This window comes from Carya illinoinensis, chromosome 7, assembly GCF_018687715.1.
Source record: "Carya illinoinensis cultivar Pawnee chromosome 7, C.illinoinensisPawnee_v1, whole genome shotgun sequence".
In the NCBI taxonomy this organism is placed as follows: Eukaryota; Viridiplantae; Streptophyta; class Magnoliopsida; order Fagales; family Juglandaceae; genus Carya; species Carya illinoinensis.
In genome coordinates this window covers 42,340,109-42,353,609 of record NC_056758.1, presented here as the reverse complement: position 1 = coordinate 42,353,609, position 13,501 = coordinate 42,340,109, and the positions used below count along the sequence as shown (strand labels likewise).

The window sequence follows — 13,501 nt, the reverse complement described above, 5'->3', positions numbered from 1 at the left end:
TGCATGCAAACAAGCAAAAAGTAAACTTACGTGGACCTCCTTATGTTTTTCCACACTCCAATTCCAAAGGACCACTCACTTCATTAGAACACCCTCTACCCCACTTACTAACATACTTAACTTCCACCACCAATCACCATAAGTGCCATAGACATTTGACTAACAAAGCATGATTGAATGCCAGCAAAGTTCTAACTCCCAACCCTCTTGAATAAACCAGAGTACAAATCTTGGGCCAGCTAACTATATGAAACTCGAATTTCTCACCAACTCCAACCCATAAGAAATCACTGTGAAAATACTCTATACGGTTGGCCACACCAACAGGAATAAGGAATAGATGCATAGCAAGTGGGCAAATTAGATAATGTTGTTTCCACCATACAAATTGACGTTCTAAGAATCAAAGTCCCATAAACCTTATTTTTTGTGTTATATAACATGGTAATTATCCTTTTGAGATTGGGGCAGATGGTCGAGTGTGCTAAGAATATTTCTAGTAGAACGTCTTTCACAATCCCTAGAGAGGTAATTGAACAAACATTTAATAAACTAATACCTGAGGGATCACAAGCAGCTGCATATTTATTCCATAAGGACCTAACCATTATCTTATCTATACATCCAACAAACCAGTAGATATAAATACTTATTTTCAGAAGAGATCAGACAAAACTAAAAATAAAACCAGAACCATGAACAAGAATTGTAAAGTTCAAGTTACAGCAGCTATTATTGACCACCGAAAAGCCATAACATTACGGTTTCATGTCAACACAAATTTGCAGCATCTAATTATTCACCTCATAAAATTACTTCACATATATTGAAACTGATTATTTATTAACCGAAGTATTAATATATATGCCAGAGCCTAAAGCAACATTAGATGCAAGAATTACCTGGCACATTAGATGGAATTCTCCTTCCTCGGGATGAATGCCAAAATCTCCTGATGCTTCCAAAGGAACACTGCCAAACCAACCACTTGCATCGTGTACAAATATTCGTTGACCGCGGAAACTTAAATTTGCTGCAATGTCCTGCATTAGAGAAATGAAGTATACATCATAATACTTTCAAGCTTGTGAAAGGAATTAGCTTTCAAAGTTCACACTCTGCATAGTAGTATCAAATATATCGGTATAAGCATGAAACCTGAGGTGGGAACAATCATAATGACAAATATGAAGCAATTAAACCAGTATGAAGATGGTCTGCAACAACTCAATAAAATAAATTGGGTTAGGTTAGAGGAGCAGTAAGTCCATTTATTTGTTAACCCAGAGCCATTATGCCTTTTATCCCAGCACCAGTCGAAAATCTTCCTGAGCTTCCTCCACTTTCAGCCAATTTCTTCACATTCTCATAAATTACTACACTTATGGCTTCTCCAGAACTGCATAAATACCTTTCTCTAACCTTCATATAAAAGAGAGACACTAAACTAAAAGAAAATTTGGACCCAAAAATAAGCCCAACATCAAAAGCAAAAATATATTTTGATTGGTAAATAAGATTTTATTGATTGTAGGAATAGGCAAAAAAAAGCAAAAAAATATATATTACCTTACAAGAATAGTGCAAAAAATTTCTGCCAACCTGCTGATTTTTAGATAATGAAATCTTTAAATCTCCCACACAAGGGAAATTCCATAATCTAAAACCTAGCTATTAACCAACCGAGGACTCAAAAAGGGAAGTTTAAACACTTCAACGGACAAAATATTTTTTTTTTTTTTATAAGCAGACCGAACTATTTAGTCCATGATTTCCTTGTTTCTTTTTCCAGTTCCTGACATGTAATAGGTTCACTTTTTGTATACTTCCTGTGTACTTGGCTTTGCCTTGTTACTTGTCTCAATAAAATTTTTCTCAAAAGACGGACCGAACAATTTAATCAGAGAAGCAAAAGACATGTCAAATATTTTTTCTCTATGGACTGCATACATCTTATCTTCCAGACCAAAATAAAGGGCAATCTCTTTTGGCAGCTCAACCTTCATAGCAATAATTATGCCAATTCTGCTTTAAAAAATCTGTTCAGCTGATCACAATTCCCCCTTTTATCAGTAGATGTGTTTAGGATGAAAGTATGGCATCTCAGTGAATCATCCTTATTAGATTTTTCTGAACTTAAATCAACAAATATGGCTGATGATGCAAGACCAGACAATCCTTAGATGTTGCTTCATGCTACAACCTCTAACCTGAATGTCACCTCCAAGCACCCATGAAAGTCCTCACACCAACACTTCACTCAAAAAGCAAATTATAAATAGCATAAATTCTGTAGTTCACCTTGACAAAAGCCATAGGACAAGAGATCCATAAAATAAAATGGTATCCACATCAAGAGCCTGCCACATATCAAATATAGTTGTCTGGCTAACAAGCAACAATGAGATGCTAAACATATGATACACTGGCATTTTGCAAAAGTACTTCCAACAAGAAGAGATAAGCGTTTTGCAACAAATTAAACTAGGACATACAGAAAATGATGATGGAGCATCAAATATATGAAAGGCCAATCCTGTCACGTCAAGTTGCCCGTAAATATTTGGAAACGTTTCTCCTCTTGACATGCACAAGTGAACCTGAAAACAGAGATGTGATCCACATTGTAACTTAAATTGGACTAGCAACTGGGATAAAGATGCAATTAAATGTGATTAACTCAAAAGAACCAACTACATCAATTTATATTGAGAAAGAGAAAAGGATAACCAAACAAAATCCTCATGTAAGTAAATATCAATATTCTCTTCTTTTTATACGTTAAAAAAAAAAAAACTAATCTTAGGCACAGCCCAAGTACATGGATATATACAAGAGAGAACACCTAGTTAAGAAATAAAAGTAAAAACAAATAACAGTATTCTCAGTATAAGTTGAGGGCCAAATGGCAATCTCATGTTATGTAAAGTTGTTAGTACCTCCCAAGCAGAATTGACACGTTTATTAAACAATTTGTTGACTTGGTCTTACCAAAACCTGAACTACTAAACTGAAATGAGACTTAACTCATGCAAGCATGCCTCTGAAAAACTATTGTATCTTGAGAAGACAAGATCAACCATGGTAGGAGGGAAAAATAAAAACTTTTCATATATCTAATAATGTATAAACAGAAAGTTCTTGTTGGCAAGATAAAACTCCAAAGCTCACATTTTCCATATAACCAAACCAAAGCTTATATACTCCCCATCTCAAAATAGACAACATCCTTTCCTTTATTGCCCTCAAATTTGAAAACACTCTTTAAAGCCTCTTAAGGGCATTTAGAAAGATTCTTATGTTTATTTTGTTTCGATAAAATGCATATCATTTACAAAATCCCATGTATTTTAAGGGGGTAATGATTAGACTCTAGTAGACTAAAATGGTCCAAGAGATGGGCTACTAATTTAGCATAATACACATTTAAACACATCTCATCTCAAACTAAACAAAACAAGACATTGGCTTTTCATATTTTAATACTGATTTTCTTGCAAGAAAGCATCTTTCCTTAACAATTTGAGCCAGTCATAGCTATTAAAAATAAACGATTTGAGACAGTCATTTTCTGTTCCAAAGAGTGTCTTCCACTATAAACCCAATTAAACAGAATTCGAATGTAGAACAATTCACTCATCAAGCCCGTAACAGCATGCATTTGACAAGCAAACTTATGAAGACAAGATTCCACATCTTTTCTATTTGAATTTTGATTAAAATCCAAGCACCACTTAGGAGTGTTAGAAAAGCATCAACAAGATTTTCTCAACATACTACAGTCCAACTACTGACCAAAAAACATACTACAGTCCAAATGAAATACAAGAGAATCTCTTAAATTTAAGAATGGAATGCAGGTAAAGAAATCCATATAGGATATAATAAGAGGCCTAACATTGAGACATGGGATCAATAGATTTTTTGGAACACAGACAGGAGAAGAATTAAAATGAAGTTGAAGAAGCACCTCACCACTTGCCGTTCCTTTGGACCACAAGATTGGAATTTCTAAAATCCGTTCAAAAAGCTGCACAGAAAGACAGAGGATGCAAGACACATAAACAGCCCATTTAACCAAAAAACATACAGCTGACTGTTGGCAGTTTTAACCATATTGTATACCTTACCGGAGCAAAGAGGTTAGCAATTTTTAAATTGGCGTGCCATTTCTGCTCAACGGTGTCAACAAAAACATCTGCAGATAACCAACCACCATCTTCAGAAACTATATTTGATCTCCACATCTTACAGTTTCCATTTAGTTGTACGTGCACGCGACCATAGTGATTTTGAAACCTCACATGTCCATTGACATTCTCCATCTCCCTATATAAAAATATAAGTGCTTCAATTATTGTATGGTAGTAGAGTTTTTTCATAATGTATAATCAATTGAATTTTCATTTTTCTAGCAGACTACATCATACATCATCACTTCTATTCTAATAAGCAACAAACTTACAGAATTAACCACTGATTATAAGTTCAAAGATTTAATTCAGAATAAACCTCACTCAAATTCCATATACAAGCAGCTTAAGTAGGATGCACAAGTTTAAAGGCCATAATCAACTATTTTTGTGCTAGGAATTTGTGTTGAAGTAAAAGGAAAAAAGCCTAATAATGGGACTTGAAAGGCATGAGGTGCAAGTAATATGTACAGATAGAATATTGACCCAATCCTCTGTTAGTGTAAAGCCAGCCATGAACATATACATAAGCATAGCAACAAATTGTTGAAAGAGATACGCATGACCTCACATGACAGGCCCATAGCGCTAATTGTCTTCAATGCCCATTTGCAAATATTTTCGGACCTCAGCAGATTTTCCATCAACAGAGAGGAGAATAATGAGTTCTCCATTAGTTTGTTGGAAAGCAGATATAAACAGACAAGTCAATCTGTGGAGCATGCACCTCCTAATAATACCTACCAGTGTCAAGAAGGATGTCTGCACTAAAGCCTTAAACAATCGTTCCTGTCCATTCTCAATCATCTAAGGATATTCCACTATATGTGGAAAGCTATAAGCAATTTCAGTTATTTGCTCTGCTCTCCCGACTTATAATTACCATTTCAAAGTCCAAGCCAAAGAACAAGTATCACCCCAATTCAAGTGCCAAAAGATTTGTTCTGGCCATGCTTCAAGCTTCTTCCGGCCAGCATGATAAAGCACATGGATCTTCACTGGCAACATTGGTTCCTTAATAAAAGGCGCAGTTTCTAGCCATATATAATAATATCAAGTGGGAACTAATATTTGATCCAATTAGAGACTTTTACCATAACAGAGCTTGGTCAATGCAACAATTATCGATTATGCTTGTTATTCTACAAATTAGTTCCAAATCGTTCGATTAAAGCTTTTCATTTAGTTTTCTTTTCAAATTATAACTCCCATTTGCTGGCTGCCTTCATTTAATCCACTTCCTCATACACTTACTATTTTCATTGAATTCTTAAGAAGTTGATTTGTGAGTTGGACTGCTTTACCAGTGGCCCTACATAGACAGGCAGTTAAACGGTAATATTAATATGAGAACATATTAGTACTAAACACACAGAAGTAGCACCCACCTTGGCTCCCTGTCACCATATGCAAGTAGCATCAGCATTCCACCGTTGAAATGGACAGAATCCAGTGTAACAGGAAGCAGATTCCGAATGCCTTCAGTTGGCACAACATCTATCCCATCAAGAAGTTCTGCAGCAATATCTTCAACCTTTGGACCCATGCCTAACTTGAAATTTTTCAAGGGACCAATGATAAAGCAAGACAACAGCTCCTCCACATTCCTAGAGAAAGATGTCAAAAATGATTTTAGGCTCAGGGGCCAAATGGGAGTTGCATGGTACTTGGCAAGCCAAGGCTCAAGCTTTCTCAAAGTAAAATTTGCTGATCCATGACCTACTTGACTCTTGAATGCTCCATCATGAACACCTGAAAACTCATTTTTAACCTTACACATATTGGCGTCGGCACTGCCTGCAACATCTCCACTTGATGGATAGATTTCACTGACTCTCTGATCTCCTATAGTCGTGGGAGATAGATTGCAAGTAAAATTACCATTTTCATCTATAGTAAGGTCCTTGATTCCAACATTCCCACAATGATTTCCATTTTGATTATCAACTATTGAAGTTTCTTCACCACTTCCCATGATAGAAGTGCCAGCATGACTGTCAACCTCACCTTTCACCAAAATGGGGTCTAAGGTCATAACAGCATAATCTCTTTGTGAAAGTTCAGGGGACTTCACACATGATAGACCCTGGAAATATGCAAGAGCTGCTAATGCACTACGCTCAAGAATTCTTCTTTTTGCAGAAATACCAGTGGAAGAAATGTCACTTTCATTAGCCTTCCTTTTAAATTTGTGTTTTTTAGGCCCTTTTAAAACTTTAGACCAGAATTTAAGCCCAGAACCAGGAATCTTTACACCAAATGATTTCTCCAAATCTGCATGCTTCATATCATAGTCAAAACCTGTGTCCATACAATGATTATCCCTCCAGTGCATCTTCTCATCCATGCATAAAAAAGACTCGGAGAGTGTTAATTCTGTTGAATGAATTGCATCTTCTTTTAAAGCTTCACCCTCGGATGCACTGAGTTTTTTTTCAGAAACAATGTAACCCCTCTCAGCAGCTTCCCTAGCTGTATCATCCCTGTCCCTTTCCCAGCGAGCAGCTGCTTCCTCTCTAGCAATCCTCCTGGTCTTTGTACGATAATCAATCCCTTCTTCAGTTGACAAGTGCCTCTGGAGACTACCTTCAGATGAAGGTATCCCCAACCAAGTGTAATCCTTCTTTTGCACAACAAAGAGACTTGGATTGGACAAAAGTGCATCAATTACAATCTTCCCTCTCCTCAGACTTGCAAAAGGACGAACACGAAGTTTCACAGTGGGGACCTCACCACAAGAAAATTCTTCCTTATGAGGTCCAAATGAACACGATTCCAGAGTTATGCTCAAAGGCGAAATTCTTCGGACTTTACCAAAAACAAGCTCGCGCTGAATATGTTCACTGAGTGCTGAACAAACAGAGGGCAAAAGTCTGGTTTCTATAAAACCCCGGGCTTTTTGCTGCCCATACCATACAAATAGGCATGCTCCAAAAATAACAGCTACAAATACAGAGCCTCTAAATAAAAGTAACCCTTCTTCCCTCAATGGCGCCAATGACCTAATCAGAGCTTTGCTTCGAGAAAAGGGTTCCTTAACACAATTTACCATCGATTCATTTCTCGACCTAAGTGCTCTCCTCAATAAGTCCACATTTTGCCCACAAAAATTCGAAAACCTAATCACCTGAGTTATCCAAGGATCCTGCTTTGCACACGTGCACCGGCGAAAGGCCCTTTCTCCTAGGTGGCCTGTACCGTCTAGATAAAAAAACTTGCCTTTGTTTCTACCACGTAGAGAGACATTAAGCGGAGTCCCAAGAAATAGGCAATGGAGTTTTATACTCATTGTCTTCCCTCAGAAATACACCTTCAGCCACCAGCGACTCATCGGCGGGGACCAAGAACCTGCTCTCAGCCCCCCTTAACAATTCATATCATTACAAAGCCTCCAAGCATTCAAATCCTAAAAAAATAGGAAAACGCTTTCAGTTAAATAAGTGTCTTCAACTTGAAAAAACAAACAAACACAGGGAAAGAAGATAAATCAGTGATCACCTAAATGATTGGCAAGAAAGTTGACGAAGAAATGTGGAAAAATCGAAAAAGGAAAAAACAGAACATTGAATCTTAACGTATATTGTTCTTAGTAGTGGAATAACCCCGAATTTTATTAAAAAGAACAAAAAAAAAAAAAAATCAACAACAGGAACGAAGTTACAATTTTTCTTTTCTCGGCCAGCGCCTTAATGAATGTGAGGTGAGATCTTCAAATTTTCTCAGCAACCAGAAGTGTAGAGGAGAAAATAATTTTCGGCATATAAGAAATTATACAAAGATATACGAAACGGAGCAGAGCGACGCATGTGTGTGCGTTAGGCAGCAAAATGGCAATAAAAATTGTGTGTGTTGTTGTTTGGGGGGGGTGGGGGGGGTGGGGTGGTGATTCAGAGGGCATAATTAGAACCTGAAGTGAAAGCAAGCATTTTCCCGAAGAAGGTATAAGAAAATGGGAAGGAACGAGACTTCGATTGCTTTTGAGAGACGATATCTAGACGTTAGAGGCTTTCGTGTGCGTATGAGAGAGAGTGAGAGAGAGAGAGAGACGCTATAGTGTTTTGCCTCGCCAAAGAATAGCCCGGATATTTTTGTGTCTGGGTGGGAAAGAAAGAAGGAAAACAGGGAATATATCACCGGCGTCCATTGGCGAAAATACCACTGGAGAATGCTCCAAATGACAAAAATAAACTTTTTTTTTTTTTTTTTTTTTTTTTTTTTGAAGGCGAGAAAAAACTTCTACCCGTTTCTGACCCCGCGGGAATAAGAAAATAAACTTATTCTGACTCCGCGGTGCAGTAGTCCCGTATCTTCGGTGACATTTACTGTCATGTGTAAGTCTTGTATAATTTTATTTTTTTTTAATATGCATAAATATAAGATTCATATAAAATATTTAATTTTTCAATAATAGATTATTTTTTTCTTAAGAGACTGTACAAGATTTATATAACCTAAAATTATATCTAACATTACACCTCTCGCAATATCATAAAAGGGCTCATCTGAGTGTGAATCATCAGGAACCAAATTAGAGAATATTTTCTACCCGACCAGCACTAGTTGAACTTGGAGCAAAATAATGAGGCACAGTTCAACCTGGGCCTTACCCTTCGATGGCGTCATAGTCACCAAAGGCCCCGAACCTCTAAGTTGCATCAGGAGAAGGGGGATGTGCCTAAAGAAAATCAGCCGAAGAGGGATAAATAAGACGCAGACTCTAACACCCCTTATGACGCTTAGCATTAAAGGGCTTACATCGGCAAGTGAACAAAGACGTGGACAGCCCCCTAATTTTTTATAAACAAGACTATAAATAATCACGCCGCTCCCCTACTGCCGGAACACACCCTAAAAGTCACACCGTCTCAAAGGAAACGCCGCATTGAAAGCTCTACATTACAATATCACGTCGCATTAAATACCCAAGTTAAAACAATTATGGGTGAGACGACCAAACTCTAACATTGGGTACAGGATGTCCATCTTGAAACATCATATACAAACTACATCTAAGTACAAATAATTCTCTTTGAACTCGGTTATTCTATAGCTAATAATCTAAACATCTGAAACCAACTTAATCATCGGAGTTTTTCTGAACCACCCCTGGCCACCTTCGGTTTATTGTTTGCAGGAAAGGACCAGCCTAGTATTCTCGGAATGCATATTCATTTTTTTATGAATCATGACTCAAGAAATTAGATACCGTTACCAGCAGAAACAGCCCCATTTTTTTACTTAACTTCACCAATTTACAGTGGTTTACAAAAGGCTGGGATTACTCTTTCAGCAACGAGCAGAACAAGATTCCAAAGAACTGCCGTAACTTTTCACAGTACCAAAGATTTTCCATAAGACTAGCACAGTAACAAGTTGAACTACTTTCCAGTTTCGAAGGAAGAATATTTAGGAACCAAAACTGCCACAATGAAACGTCCCATAACAACCGACCAGCGATGAGATCCAAAAAGCAAAAAGAGAAACCTCTATAAGTCCATGGCAATGAACTACAAGCCATCTTCCACAAAACCAGAGCCAAGTTTATTTCAGACTGTCCTCTGAACATTGAGATACGTGTTCCTATATAGATGTTGAAGCTCTGTTTGTCAACAAATTCCTAGTTTACCGCACTGGCTGCTGATTGTAATGGTTCTTCTCTTTCTTCTTTGCTGCAGCAAGTCTTGCATTCCTTGCAGCGGCCTCTTGAGCAGCAGCTTTTGCAGCAGCATCCATCTCTTTACTAGATTTCTTCTTCTTCACAGATGCCATCTTCTTTAGCCGCTCTTTCACATCAACAGCCGATGCATCCTCCTCTGTCTGTTCAGTAACAGCAGCTTCATCCTGCCCATTGGTTGCATCCGAGTTGTTGGGATGTTCATTGGCTTCTTTCACCTCCTTGGAAGTTTTCTCCTTCTTTTTCTTTTTCTTGGAACTTTTGGACTCTGCATTTTCCCTCTTATCTCCATCTGCATTAGGCTCCCCACCTTTCTTATCCTGTGCAACATCTGAAGATAAAAGACAAGAAATACACTAATTTAGACAAATTTACCAACATTAATGCATGTGAAATGTTAAGTGCGTACTGGCTGATATAAATCCCAGGGTGCCTAATTATCATCACATCAAAAATTAAAACAATTGCCAAATAACCAAAATCTAAAGCATCAAAAGGAGCAACTCCAGCCATGCAAGATGCTAATGAGCTTCAGGTTTCATATTTCTAAAAATTGGCATATATATATATATATATATATATATTTATAAGTAAAAATTGGCATATTAGAAATCAGAACCTGAAATTACGAAATAAATGTGGTGATCCAAGGGCAGAACAAACAACAAACATGCCTAAGCTTCAGATATTGTGATTCATTGTGCATGTGAAATCACATGCATGCATCTGTGTTTCTCCACCAGTGATTGTGTTGTCTGTCTGTGTATGCACACAAGCACGTGAGATATAGAGAGGGAGAGAGTAGAATCTATTGCATCAAACCCTAGAAGAGATGATAGTTAGACTTTGGAACAAGATAACTTACGATTCAGCTTCCTGTAACTTCTTAAATCCCAAACTCAAAAGATAAAAAATAAAAATAAAGCATAGGTGACTCTCTTGTATACATCATGTGTACATGGGCTATGCCTATTATTTTCATCAATAAAATCCTTCATTACTTATCAAAACAAGAGATAAAAGAATAGCAGAATTTGGAAAGGGGAACTTCACTATTTTAATCAGGGAAACTAAACTAGGCACACAATTGAAAGCATTAAAGAGGGGGTCTCATTTACAATTAATAGGTAAAATTTACCACTGGACTCATCTTGACCATTGCTCTCTTTCTGGGTAACTCCAAAATCAGCCAAAAGGGCCTCAAGTTCTGCAAGTTCTTTCTTCTTCCTCTCCTTTTTTGAAAGCTGCCTCTCCGACTCCTTAGGTCGCTCAGAAACTTCAAGAGATTTCTTCCCTACTGGTCCAGGGTGCACAGGAACATCTGGTTCACGTTCATGCTCTTCCTCTACATCATCATCACCTTCCTCAAAAATATCTTCTTCACTCTCACTATCCTGTAAAAGCAGATAGACAAGCAATTAATACCTTCCAGTACAGAAAACCAAACTGATTCTTGATGATTCCCATGGTCATAAATCATGAATTTAATAACATGAGCAAGGTCAATAGAAAAACTAGTTAGTTCTATAAAAAGAAAAAACAGTAAAATCTTACCTCCCACTACAGACCCAAAACGAAAACCAAATAAAAGATACTGTAAAAAAATCTAAAAAATTCATGTTACCATAGTAACCATCTTCCAACCCCTGGCTGCTCAACATTAGCAGGAAAGATCATACAAATTTCTATAATTTAGTGGATGATTCTATTCAAACAACTTCCATCAACGTAAAACCACTTTTGTGTGGCCATATTCAATCAAATTCTAAGTCACCACAATCCCTTCAATCTAAACTTCCTTTGAAACAACAGCAGCACAAGCCTCTCTCTTCTGCATCCTAATGCTGCCATATCTATTTAACAAAAGTTTGCATCTATCCATTAACTATGATCTTACTTTTAAGTGTCCAGAAATTCATCAAACTTGTTAGATCATCAACTGAGTTTCAGAGTTACTGTACACACGAGCCTCTTTACCAGTACGTGCGTAGATGTTAATTCCTTCATTTTGCAACCATAGCTGTACCCAACCAGGGGTAGATTAGACCTACCTGTTTCACGCGATCAACTCCGATGTACACATGCTAGAAGACAAGACAAGCCAAGACGGCAATGGTTGTCCAAAGATGCTTGAGGATTCATGAGAGCAATTACGCTTGGGTACGGCTATGAAGACATTTCTCTTCATAAACTTTTCGTGCATGTTTGTATACATGACGATAGAGCATATGATTAGTAAAAAAATAATAATCTCATCGTCCCCTACCTAGGAAAGGCTGCCCCTCGTTCAACTTTCAGTAATGGAGTTATTGCTAAGATGATGACTTCAAAATGGACACAGGAAACGAGTCTCAAATATGACAAGATGCTTAAAGCTGTGAGCAAGCCGCAAGAAAACTCTTTAAATAGTTTAAAATACCAACTAAAAGATAGAATCATGAATTAATGAATGAGATCGGCAATCCATAATGTTTTCATCAGGCAATATTCCAAAAAGACTAATTTTTGTTTAAAAAAAGGCGAGAAAAGCAACAAAGAGAGAGAAAGAAACAGTCACAAGCTAATGCAAAGAGTGCAATAAAAGAAAAAGAAATACGCCCACCTGTAGAGGGCTTTCCTGCTCCTGATGCTGCCGATCATGCTGATCCGCCGCGCTCCAGACCGCCTGGGGCGGGGCGGTCGTGGCATAATAGTCATCGTCATCTTCATCGTCAACATCGGCCCACGATTTGGCATTCAAAGGGGCCGGCGCCCAATACACCTGCGGCTCGGGCTCCTTGGGCTGGGCCGCCGCTGATGCGGTTTGGGCCTTAGAGGAACCTTTACTGCTCTTGCGGTCCTTATCGGACTTCTTCTTCTTCCGCAGAGTCTCGAGCGCCGCAAACACATTGGTTTTGTTGATCACCATCGACCCCTCGTCTCTCCTGCTTCCACCGCCCACCATTTTTCCTCTGCTCCCAGATCGGCCCCAAGTGGCGAGAATGGATATAAATTTAGGATAAAGAATTCAGGGAGAAATGTATAATTTCAGTGTATCTCTCGGGTCGAAGCGTAAATTTGCTGTGAATAATATCAAATCGGAGGAGTTCCTTATTATTTAGGGTTCCGAGTACCCGAGATCAAACAAGATCCCATCCAAAAATACACTGCTATGTACTGTGAAGGCAAAAAAAGAAACAGAGAACTTTATGCTTCTATATGAAACTTCCTTCGGCACACAAAATTGAGATGAGAGTCGCGAAAAATGAGGGTCCTCCTGGAGATCAGAGATTCAGCGAAGATTAGGTATTCGGAGAGAGGTGGTTATAGAAAGAAAAATTTACAGAACGAGAGCTTGCGAGAGGAAGAGAGCGAGGGGGGGGAAGAAGAAGAGGAAGAATAATAAATGTGAGAGAGAGAGAGAGAGAGAGAGAGAGAGATTGATTTTGTTATGGTTGCAGCGAGTCGGGCTAAAATTGATAGGGAAGATAACGTAAGGAGAGAAGCAATTAACTGGGAGGTTTTATAGGGGTTGGTTCTTTACCTGATGGTACTTAAAAAATCCTTAGAATTACGAGCTGGGTAGTCGAAATTTTGCGAAAGGCGGTGCTTTATAGACTTTATACTTTCCCCCCTTAAATATCTACCACATTTA

At 38.0% G+C, this 13,501-nt stretch overlaps 2 protein-coding genes across 3 annotated transcripts in view; both read right to left on the bottom strand.

The window, feature by feature from the left end:
* The window catches only part of LOC122315567 (protein TIC236, chloroplastic), a 32,361-nt gene extending 24,057 nt beyond the window's left edge, over window positions 1-8,304 (bottom strand). Inside the window, exons 1-6 of one of the 2 annotated variants that reach the window (XM_043131547.1) lie at window positions 8,101-8,304; window positions 5,582-7,599; window positions 4,131-4,329; window positions 3,971-4,030; window positions 2,496-2,600; window positions 903-1,043 (exon numbers count right to left, since the gene is read on the bottom strand). In XM_043131547.1, the coding sequence (XP_042987481.1) occupies window positions 903-1,043; window positions 2,496-2,600; window positions 3,971-4,030; window positions 4,131-4,329; window positions 5,582-7,482 (2,406 nt within the window). In that variant the 5' untranslated portion in view covers window positions 7,483-7,599; window positions 8,101-8,304. Of the gene's footprint in view, window positions 1-902; window positions 1,044-2,495; window positions 2,601-3,970; window positions 4,031-4,130; window positions 4,330-5,581; window positions 7,600-7,691; window positions 8,053-8,100 lie in introns of those variants that run through there. The other variant, XM_043131548.1, reaches the window with a different exon arrangement.
* A 1,196-nt stretch (window positions 8,305-9,500) lies between these two features.
* Window positions 9,501-13,348, bottom strand: LOC122315568 (translation initiation factor IF-2-like). The gene is made up of 3 exons (XM_043131549.1): window positions 12,470-13,348; window positions 11,006-11,261; window positions 9,501-10,198 (listed from the first exon to the last, which is right to left on the bottom strand). The coding sequence occupies exons 1-3, from the start codon at window positions 12,809-12,811 to the stop codon at window positions 9,816-9,818; spliced, it is 981 nt and encodes a 326-aa protein (XP_042987483.1). The 5' UTR covers window positions 12,812-13,348; the 3' UTR covers window positions 9,501-9,815.
* Between the last annotated feature and the right edge of the window lie 153 nt (window positions 13,349-13,501).